Source organism: Ictidomys tridecemlineatus, chromosome 2, assembly GCF_052094955.1.
Source record: "Ictidomys tridecemlineatus isolate mIctTri1 chromosome 2, mIctTri1.hap1, whole genome shotgun sequence".
NCBI lineage: Eukaryota > Metazoa > Chordata > Mammalia > Rodentia > Sciuridae > Ictidomys > Ictidomys tridecemlineatus.
Window position 1 is genome coordinate 86,733,484 of NC_135478.1, and position 10,819 is coordinate 86,744,302.

Here is a 10,819-nt window from a genome sequence, read left to right on the forward strand (position 1 = left end):
GCTCTGGAGGATGAGGTAGGAGGATCACAAGTTCAAAGCCAGCCTCAGCGACTTAGTGAGACCCTGTCTCAAAACATAAAAAGGGATGAGGATGTGGATCAGTAGTTACATGCCTTGGGGTTCAATACTGGTACCCCCCCCAAAAAAAAACTGACCCCTAATCACAAGGAATTGCTTCAGTATTTCTAGCAGCATAAGTTGTAAATAGCTCCCACGTCCACTTTAGGAGATCAGGAAAGTGTACCAAAGCATCTCCTGAGGAAGGAAGACTACACAACAAGGCAGCAAGCGTGGTCCTGCTGCAGGGACGCTGCTAACCAAAATGGAAATGAGAAACCAGACCAGTGTCAGTGCACAGGAAAAAGCATCTAAGAAGGCATGTCCCCAAAGTACCAGTGGTTGCCACTGGGTGGGACACAGGAATGCTGAGCAGGGTTGCCCACTGTGCCAAGGACAGTTGGCACCTCCAGCTCTAGTCCTTAGACCTGCAGCAACCTTACCTGCACCCTGGCACCCCACCTGGCTACACCCCAGCTCGCAGCTCAGTGTGGACAGTAACCCACGTGGTCATCCCAGTTGTAGGTGACTTTCAGGTTCTGTCACGTAGCTGTGTCCTTTAGAATTTCCTGTAGTGAGCTTCCCTGATCATCACAGGAGGGAAATGAAGACAGGCGCCTCTGCTGGCGCACACCTAGAGCCAGCTAGCTGCAGCGCGTGCTCTGAGTGGCCTGCGGCCTGTTTCTGGAAATAGTGTTGAGCAGGGCTGCAGCAATACCTACGCCCTCACCTGTGTCCGAGATGGCTGCCCCTACAGGAGCAGAGTGAGGGATCCCAACAGAGACCACACTGACCACTTGGCCTTCCCCAGGCCCCAAGCGTTTTTTTTTAGTTGTAGGCAGCCATCTCCTTTCCTTCCCTGAAGTCATCTGTCAGCCTCTGGGCCTCATATTCCTTCTTACTCTGGACACTAAGATACTAATGGCCTCAGGCAACAGAAGCTCCCCTCCCACCCCCCCTCTGCTCCCACAGGTGATCTTCCTCAGAGCACCTACCTCTGTGACACTGAACAGGGGCTCCCCGTTGCTTCACGGTGTGGGCCGTGGTGGGTTCCTTCTGGTTTGCTGGTTTCTCTGTCTGAACAAAGAGAAACGACCACAGTGGATTCCCTGGGGCAGTGGTGGCAGGGGACAGACTGGGACATGGCAGCCCTAGGAGAGGAGGCTATGGGGTAGCACGAGAGTGCCGCATCTGTACCCACCACGGGCTCAGGGTCCAGGCACAGGTGGAGGTGGCGGCTGCGGGTCTCCATTTGCCTCTGAGGGCTGTAGCCAGGGCTCAGGGCACCGTGGCTGGGCGAGCAGTGCCCCAGGCCATCAAAGGCCAGGGGAGATGGAAGGAGCCCCGGGGCAGAGACCTTGCTACCACTGATGTCTGCTTGCCTGGTGACACACAGGCGCTGTGAGGAGGTTCCTTCCAGATGAGGATCAGAGAGGCCTGTGGGGCTGCAGCACCCTCTGGGCCCAGCAGTCACACAGGGTCAGAGCTGAGACTGAACCCCTCACCCTCTCACCTCCCTGGACAGGGACAGGGTGGGCATTAGAAAGGAGGGCGGGGAAGAGGAGGCAGCAGACGGAGCCCCTTCCTCTTGTTGGAGCTTCCACCGAAGGAACTGGGAGGCACGCACGTCCAATGCCCTGTGTCTGGAGGACAGGACTCCAGGTGGAAGTCGCGTCCACCTTTACAATCTCAACTTCACAGCCTGACAGACCCGGGCCTGGGGTCTGACCTGTCACTTCCCTTCTCTGGGCCTCAGTTTTCTTACCTATAAAATGGAAGCAGGAGAATGCCTGCCGAGCAACTGTGACAGCATCCAGTGACAGCAGGCATGTCTATCAACGAGGAGCCCACCCACACCTGCCCGCCTTGTGACTGAACACCAAGTAACCCAGCCGTCACCACCTCACTCGTGCCCAGAGCCCCAGCAAGCCACCCCTCTCGTGTAGCAGGCAATGAGCCCAGAGGATCAGGGAGTGCGTGACAGGTTGCTTAGCTCTCCTCCGTGTCACACCCCCAGCCGTGGGGCCACAACCCCAGACAGGCACACAACCCCGCTGTCCCTCCTGCAGGCACATACCTGGGCTCCGGGCTCCTGCAGCCTCCCCCTCCCAGGCAGGGTCCCTGGGCTCCCTTGCTCCGGCTGGTCAGGGGTGGCAAGGGACTCCTCTTCCTCGCTGCCTCTGTCATAGTTTACAGCTTCGTCCTCACTTTCCTCCTCCTCTGAGGAAGAGGACTCAGCTGCCACCACCTTGGACTTCAGGTACTCCATGTCCGACAGCCCCCGCTGGGCAGCCGCCTTAGCTTCCAGGCCTTGCTCTGCTGAGAGGGCAGGGGGCGGGGAGGAGGTCATGTTCCTGAGCAGCCAGAGACTCAGGCAGCACAGGGCTGGAAACTTGGGGGGTAGCCTGTGGACCACACTCACCACAATCAGGGCCCTGGTGCCCAGCGGCACAATAAACCCTCTGATGGGCACCGCTAGAGGGCGAAGCTCCCGTGCCACACACACAGCTCCATGGCTCCCTGCCGCCTGCCAGGCTCTCCCCTGGACGGCCCCTCCAGGTCATCAGTCACCTTCCCAATTGTGTCATGTACACTAAGGGGCTCCACGTGCCACAGAAAGCACTTACACAGCAGAACCGTTTCTACAGTGAACCCTTTACGGTACCCACCCGTCATCTCACAGGGCCACCCACATAACCCCAGTGGGAGCCACGCTCAATCATCTACTTAGGCAGCAAACACCCCAAACATTAGGACCTCACCCCAGCCCAGCTCCAGTGCTGGGCCCCTGGCTAACTCACCTGCTATCTGCTACCCTGCGGGAAGCACAGAGGTGTGAACGGCTTACAGGGGACACCTGGTGATACGCTAGCTGTTGAGGGGTGCTACAGAGACAGCCGGGAAGGAGGAGTGTGCCTGCATGGCTGTCACGACTGTCCTTGTAGCCTCACACCCCCACCCATGAGTTCTGGACGCTGAGGATGGAGCCCCAGCCCCTCCGCTCCAGGCCTGTGTGAGCTCCTTGGGCCCCACTCTTCCTGCTCCAGTGCCCAGAGCCAGTCTGCCCTGCAGCTGTGTGCTCCCCTGTCCTGAGCCCCTGTGATGCTGTGCCCTGGTCTGCGACCCCCTCTGCCCCCGGCTATGTGTCCTACTACATCCCACAAGTCCTCCAGGTCACAGCTTAGCACAGAAACCCTGCCAGGTGCACAGGTGACACTATGTTCACATCCTCTGCCCTCAGCCAGCCGGACTGACCCCCAACCAGAGCTGCCACCCCATACTGCAGCCGGTCACTGGCCACCAGCTGCCCCAGCACGCTAAGGCTGAGAGGACAAAGGCTCACCCACCCTGCAAGGCCTTCCCCGGCAGCTCCCTCCCAAACTCTCCTGCTTCCTCTCCATAGCGGCTGTGACCCCATGACGTGTCCCTGGGTGCTCATCTGTTTACTGCTCTCCTCTTACCACAATGACAGCTGACAGCGCCACGGGGCAGGATTCCTGTCTATGGCTCAGCACTACATCCCCAGAGCCCAGCATGCAGCATGCACTCGGGGAACACTGCCGACTGACAAGCAAGTGACTAGGAGCAGCCATGGCAGACCTTCCTGCAGGTGACCTCATCTCCCCACCAGAAAGCTCCGGAGCCTTGTCTGGACAGCCCCAGGCCTGGTGTCTGAGGGAGGGGCGGCCAGTGCCTGCCAACAGGTGTTGGTGTGCTAAGAGCCATAGGCAAGCAGTAATGATGCATGGCATTTTTGGTTGAAAGGTGAAGCCAGCAAGCCATTGAGATGATATGATTATGTTAAGGTCTGCATTCAAATGGATATTAGACCCCTGCTGTCCACCTGGGCCTGCTAGGGGACTCCCGGAGAGTTACCATTGGTTGGGGAAGTGCAGTAGGAGGGAATTCTGGAGGAGGGCTTTCCTGTTGGAGTGTGTGTCCAGGAGAACGCTGTGTGTGTGGGTCGGCATATTTCCCGGGGAGCATATGGGGCACTGGCGGGAGTTTCAAAAATAAAGTTTGTTCCTGTTTGAGTGGCTCGTGATTTTGTGCCTAGCCAGACTGCGGCATTGGTGGGCCACAGGGCTGCAGCTGAGGGACACAGGTGCACAGGCACAGCGCCCAAGCCTCACCTACCAGCTCCTCCTCGCGGCCTCTCCCTCACTCTCCTGCCCAGAATCAGAGTCAAAGTTCAGGTAGTCACTGGTCGGCTTGCTCTTCCCTTCTGGGGGCTCAGTGTCCAGGGCACCATTTGCCCAAGTGGCCACCTGTGTCCGCTTCTGGTGAATCGAAAGGAACTTCTGGAACTCGGTGTCTTCCTTCAGCTGGGGGCACCGGAGGCAGGCAGCAGGGACATAGGAGAAGAGGCAGAGGGGACTCAGTGGGGCTTAGCCCTCCAAACTCCCAGCAGGGCGAGCATCCTCCCCATCTCTGGTGGACCCCGAGTCCACAGGGACACGGCAGGACACTCGAGGTGTGGGCTCTGCTTTCTGGACCAGCCTGCACCCCTCCGACCGGCTGCCCCTGCCCTCTCGGTCAACAGGACAGACTCACCTGCTCCAGTTCACGTGGGGCCTTTTTCTTCTTGTCATCCTAAAAACAGAGGCAGAGGATGAGGGCACACGGGATGGGGAGGGCAGATGGAACTACAGACCCCTCCACAGCCACCACCTGCCCACACAGGCCCGGTGCTGGTTCGGTCACCTGCATACCTTCTTAATTTCCAGGGGGACGGAACCTTGTGAGGGCTGCTTGGGCTGCCTTGGTCCCTGGGCATGTTTGCTCCAGGCTGGGGGCTTTGTTGGGTCCCCAAAGGACTTGCAGAATTCCACCTGCATGAGAAAGGGCAATTGTCACACCTGCTGTGACAGCCAGAGTCCTGAGGGTCCCACCCTTCAGCACCTGGGAACCTGGGCTTTACAGACAGGCAGCTGCCACTAGTAGAGCATAAGCAGAGGACTACCACCCCGCCTTGGCTTTGTCCTCCGCGAAGGCACCACACTAGCTACCGTCTACTGGGGAGTTCCACGCAGCACCCGAGTGCCCTGTGAGGACCGTGGACACGCTGAGCCTCCGAACAGCGGGCAGTGAAGCCACAGCTCTCCCCAATTCAAGACCAGAAAACTGGAGCACAGAGATGTGAAGCAACTTACCCCAGGTGACCCAGGCCCTCAGGGACAGAGACTGGGGACTCAGGACCATCCATGCCAAATGGTGGCTCTGAGGATGGAATGAGATGATGTAGGCCAGTGGTCAGCAAGGGCGGGTGCAGGGGACACCCGTGCTCCTGGGATCACCAGTGATCATGAGGCAAGCTCCGCTGGTCTGGGAGAACCTCCCAGGTAACAGGTAACGGGAGATGGGGTGGCCCAGGGGCCAGAAGTGTGCTGAGGATGAAGCCTGAGCCAGACCTCTCCAGACCAAAGCCTCCAACGCACTCTCAGAGGTGACTCTGGTGAGGGCCGGTCCTGCTGGGAGCCAGGAGTGACGACTCCCAGACAGGTAAGGACGCCCTGGTCACCGACCACCCTCCCCAAAGAAAGAGCCTGCCATTTGGTCACATCCTGGCTGCGTGGACTTCCACAGCAGTCCCTTAAGTCTATGATGAAGGTCAAAAGGCTGTGACTCCAACTCCTGTCACCAAAGATGAACCACCAGCGACTGGTGACCCCACAGGCCACCACGCCCACACCACACAGAGCGAGAGGTGAGGCCGTGTGTCGCCTCGGCTCTATGCTGCTCCATCTTGGCTTTTCCCTTCTCAGCAAAAGGGCTGGGGACGTTTTATCATGTCAATGAACACCTGTGGGTGACCCTTGTGGGACCTCCTCCTCCAGGAAAATTTCCTGACCCCTCCCTGGACAGGGTGGGTCCTGCTCAGTTGTCCCAGGGTCCCTGACCCAGTGACCACCCTGAACTCAGCACCTGCGTCTGCCAGCGCTCCTGAGGACAGGGACCAGTGGCTCCTGAGCGCCTGCTGTCGGGCAGTGGAGGACGCACACCTGTGGCTCAAGTGCCCTCCTGGCTGGCAGCACAGGTGCCACCGAGGCTCCAGAAGGCCTGTTCTCCCACGTGACTCCCGCACTGAGCCAGGGCCCAGGGGGGGCCCAGCAGCAGTCTGGCTCCGGGAGAGTCTTACACACAGAAGAGAGGGAACCGCTGAGGAAGGCCAAAGGCCTCAGGGCCTAAAAAGGACAGCCTTGGGACCCATGTGTCGCTGACAGGTGGAGCAGCGGGTGACACTCTGGACAGGCAGGCAGGGGCCCACTCACTGTGATCCGGGACGTGTCGATAAAGCTCTTGTTGAAGTGGTTCAGCGCAGCCTGGGCCTCCTCCTCGGACTTGAAGCTGATGAAGCCAAACTTGCGGAACTTGCCGTCTTTGGTGAACTTGAGGCTGCAGTGGGTCAGCGCGCTGAAGGCGGTGAAGAGCTGCCTGAACCCCTCCTCCTTCATCTGGAACAGAAAGTGGAGAAGTTGGCGAGTCCTTCAGCAAAGGGACAAATGACTAGAAACCCGGGGCTCCAGGACTCTAGGGGCGACCAGAGACAAGGAGGTGGCAGTGTGCTGTGCCCGTCAGGCCAGGTCCCTGAAAGAATGAACAAGGCTCGTTGTTGGAGAAAATGCCCGTTTATTGAGGAACAGCTCTGCATATTTATAGAGCCGGGGGAGGTTTGACAGTTATGACAGTTTAAGGATTGAAGGGTTTGACAGTTGGCATGGGGTGCTTTCTGATTGGTGGGTAAGGATCATGTGAGCCAGCAGGGCTCACCATTGGACGGCTCTTCTGGGGGATGGGGAAATTTTTTTTGAGCCCTGATGACTCCCAACAGTCCAGGCTCTTACACTGGAGCCATGCCCTCAGGCAAGCCCTCCTCACTTCACTGGTGAAGAAATGAGACTCATGAGGGCCACAGGATGTCTCAGTACTCTGTGTGGCTGCTACAAGGTTAGGACCAAGGACAGAATCATCATCATGCTGCTGCCCAGTAGCCAATTCAAAAGGCTGGGCAGAAGGAGCGCCAGATGGAGTACGCACACTCTGTTGTTTACAGCCTCCCCAAGGATGCCCACACCCTAGCCCCCCAGACGCTGGTTACACACCAGACATGGCACACGGGATTTTCCATGTGATTCGATTAGGAACCCTGAGATAAGGAGAGGACCCTGCATTACCCAGGTCCTAAGTAATCAGGAAGATCAGAGTCAGAGAAGGAGATGTAATGAAAAACAGAGGGAGAGAAACTGGAAGATACTCTGCAGCACTCTGCAGACTGAAGTTGAAGGCTATGGCCTGGAGCCACTTGGGGCAGGCAGCCTCCAGAAGCAGAAAAAGTGAAGGAACAGATTCTCCCCTGCAGCCTCCAGAAGGATGGCAGCCCTGCTGACACCTTAAGATCTCTGACCTCCAAAACTGTGGGAATCAATACGCACTGTCTCACCTCAGGAAGTGTGGCCACCTGTTATGGCAGCCATGGAAATGTGACAGAACTTGGTCCCACCATCCCCACAGCCCCAGGACCACCCTCACAGCTCAGCGACTTTTCCCAGCAGAGGAGATTCCTGTGGCTGGTAGCGGGACCAAGGGGCACAGGGGCAGCCACAAACAACCAAACAAGCTTGAAATAAGAGGAACCCATAGGCATTGGCTGCCCAGCAGGAAGAAATCTCCAGAGGAGCTGTATAATAACTCCGAGCGCATCCAAATCTCACAATCACCAAGTTAGGGACTTTCAGGCACATTTTAGAGAGGAGAAAATGGGATTCTCAGAGGATAAATGACCTGCCCAAGGTCTACAGAATCCAGGGCTCTGTCAGCTCAGATTACAAAAGTGAACTTGCTCCCCCACTGCACGGGGACACCTTACTGAAGTCTGACCCATCATTCTGCTGCTTCGGCGACCCTGGAGCACCCATTCACTCACAGGGCGCTCCTCTGCCGTCTCCCACAGGAAGCCTCTCTGAGACCCTGCAGCCTCCGGAAGGATGGCAGCCCCACTGACCCTGTGGGTCAGTAACCAAAGCCCCCTGTGCTCCTGCAGCACCGGCTCACACTTCAATCCCTGCATCTTGATCTGTTTCCCCTGCAAACTCCATGAAAGCAGGGACCAAGTCTTGTCCACTTCGGTCTACACTGTCAGCAACCCCAGAAGTACTCAGGACCCAATGTTTATCTGTTGGAAGATAATTAAGACAATGGCATGCAATCATGCTAAGCGAGACGGGAGGTGCAGTGGTCAGAACTGCTCATTCCAGAAAGACACCTCAATTCTGTCACTGTTGTATAAGTTATCACACGTGAGTGACTTCAGGCCGATAACTTTACCTTGATGTGCCCTGGTTTCTTCACTTTTAAAATGGGTATAGAAGCCAACTTGCAGGGTTGTGTGAGGAGTAAATGAATTACTTCACCTAACACATCTGAACAGCGCCTAGCACACAGTAAACTCTCCGAGGGCTCACTACTATCGGGCAAGATGAACGATGAAAACATCTCTAGCAATTAGAGAAATGCAAAGCAAAACTACTCTAAGACTTCATTTCGCTCCAGTCAGAATGGCTGCTATTAAGAATACAAACAACAATGAGTGTTGGTGAGGATGTGGGGGGAAAGGCACACTCATACATTGCTGGTGGAACTGCAAATTGGTGCAGCCAATATGGAAAGCAGTGTGGATATTCCTTGGAAAACTTGGAATGGAGCCACTATTTGACCCAGCTATCCCACTCCTTGGTCTATACCCAAAGGACTTAAAAACAGCATACTACAGGGACACAACCACATCAATGTTTAGAGCAGCACAATTCACAATAGCTAAACTGTGGAACCAACCTAGATGCCCTTCAATAGATGAACAGATAAAGAAAATGTGTTACATATACACAATGGAATATGACCCAGCAATAAAAGAGAATAAAATTGTGGCATTTACAGGAAAATGGATGGAGTTGGAGAATATCATGCTAAGTGAAGTTAGCCAATACCAAAAAATAAAAAAAAAAGCCGAATGTTTTCTCTGATATAAGGCAGCTGATTCATAGTGGAGTAGGATCATGGGAGGATTAGATGAACTCTAGATAGGGCAAAGGTGGGGGAGAGGGGGCATGGGCTTAGAAATAATGGTGGAATGTGATGGACATCATTATATAAAATACAGGTACGAAGACACCAATGATGTGAATATACTTTGTATACAACCAGAGATGTAAAAAATAGGGCTGTATATGTATCATATGAATTGTAATGCATTCTGCTGTCACATGTAACAAATTAGAAAAAAAAGATGAACAATGGGAGAGGAAGCTACACTGAGATGCAAAATGAAACTAGGAAGGAAAAGAAGGGTGGCCATGCTGAAACTCTCATCCAACTAAGTGAAACATCAGGAGACACTTTTTAGAGCTGATGGATGGCTGGTAGCCAGCACACACCTGTAATCCCAGCTCCATGGAAGGCTGAGGCAGGAGGATCCAGAGTTCAAAGCTAGCCTCAGCAATTTAGTGAGGCTCTAAGAAACTCAGTGGGACCCTGTCTCTAAATGAAATACAAAATAGGGCTGGCGATGGGTTCAGTGGTCAAGTGCCCATGAGTTCAATCCCTGGTACCAACAAAAAGCTGATAGATCAGTAAAACATATCTTAAGAGTATACCACTTCAGGTAAAGATTAGGATAGTTAAAAACAAGAATATTTAGAAGAATCAATTATATAAAGTGTCATCTTTCATAGTAGAGGGAATCAGCAGATGGTCCCTGTGATAAACTATAGGGGAGAGCAAAGTACCTGGGTATGTAGAAAAGCCTCTGGGGAGTCCTTCTAAAAACAAACCACTTGAAGATGGATATTCTCAGAAAGACTTTGCTTCTCATTTTACATACCACGGTCCAGTTTTGATTTTTTAAATTATGTGGCATAAACACCTCCCACATGACAAAGAGAAAAAAAAAACTAAAAACAAACAAAAAAAAAACCACAATAAAAACGAAACGGCTCCTAACATTCTCTGCCTAGGGAAAGAGACACCCAAGGATGGAGGCAGGAGTTCAGAAGACACTCTCACACCATCCAAAAGGCTGGCTTGGTATTTGGGGCATGCTTTCCTGGCCACACCGGTCGTGTGGGTGCTCTCTATCCAAGAAAAAGGACAAGGAAATAGGAAGGACGACCCACTTGGGTACACCGCAGCCAGAACATCACCACAACCATCCACCTGCTTCTTCACTCTCTAATCAGGCTGATTCCGCTAGGAGCCTACCACTGGCTGGGTTCTGTGCTAGGCGGGGATAAAGGGCTTAAAGGGTCCCATTTTCAGATTCCTAACACCACGCTCTCTCCTCACCTCATTCGGGAGGTTCTTCATGATCAGTCGCGACATGGCACCAGGTCCCTCTGTTCTGATTCCAGCACCTCTGGACAGCGACTGCCCATGACAACTTTCAAGCTGCCCCTCAGGCGCCGCCATCTTCAACAAATCAGAACAAAGTCACGTGGCCCTGTTCTCGGCCCGCCCACTTGGAAGTGGGCGTGGCCAAAGCCTGACCTGCCTGAGGCGGTCACACCCCTAAGAGGCGGCCTGAGTGCTTGCATTCTGCCCAGGTGCAGGTTCTGAAGTGGTTCAGGGAGAGCGCAATGCCATGGTCCTGTCGGCAGGGGGCGCCGGATTCCAACCTCTGCGAGGGGTTGGGGGGATCTGCTCTTCTTGGAACTCTAAGCAGGGGATGTGATTTTGTGACCCTTTCTTATTGTACTTTACCATGGATTTC

The 10,819-nt window shown here is 54.6% G+C and overlaps 1 protein-coding gene across 1 annotated transcript in view; it reads right to left on the minus strand.

Moving 5' to 3' along the window:
• The window catches only part of LOC106145613 (putative RNA-binding protein 19), a 32,349-nt gene extending 21,815 nt beyond the window's left edge, over positions 1 to 10,534 (minus strand). The window contains 8 exon segments of the mRNA XM_078027118.1: positions 1,053 to 1,134; positions 2,135 to 2,462; positions 2,859 to 2,873; positions 4,195 to 4,382; positions 4,612 to 4,650; positions 4,770 to 4,889; positions 6,330 to 6,512; positions 10,396 to 10,534. Coding sequence (XP_077883244.1) covers positions 1,053 to 1,134; positions 2,135 to 2,462; positions 2,859 to 2,873; positions 4,195 to 4,382; positions 4,612 to 4,650; positions 4,770 to 4,889; positions 6,330 to 6,512; positions 10,396 to 10,518 — 1,078 coding nt within the window. The 5' untranslated portion in view covers positions 10,519 to 10,534.
• Between the last annotated feature and the right edge of the window lie 285 nt (positions 10,535 to 10,819).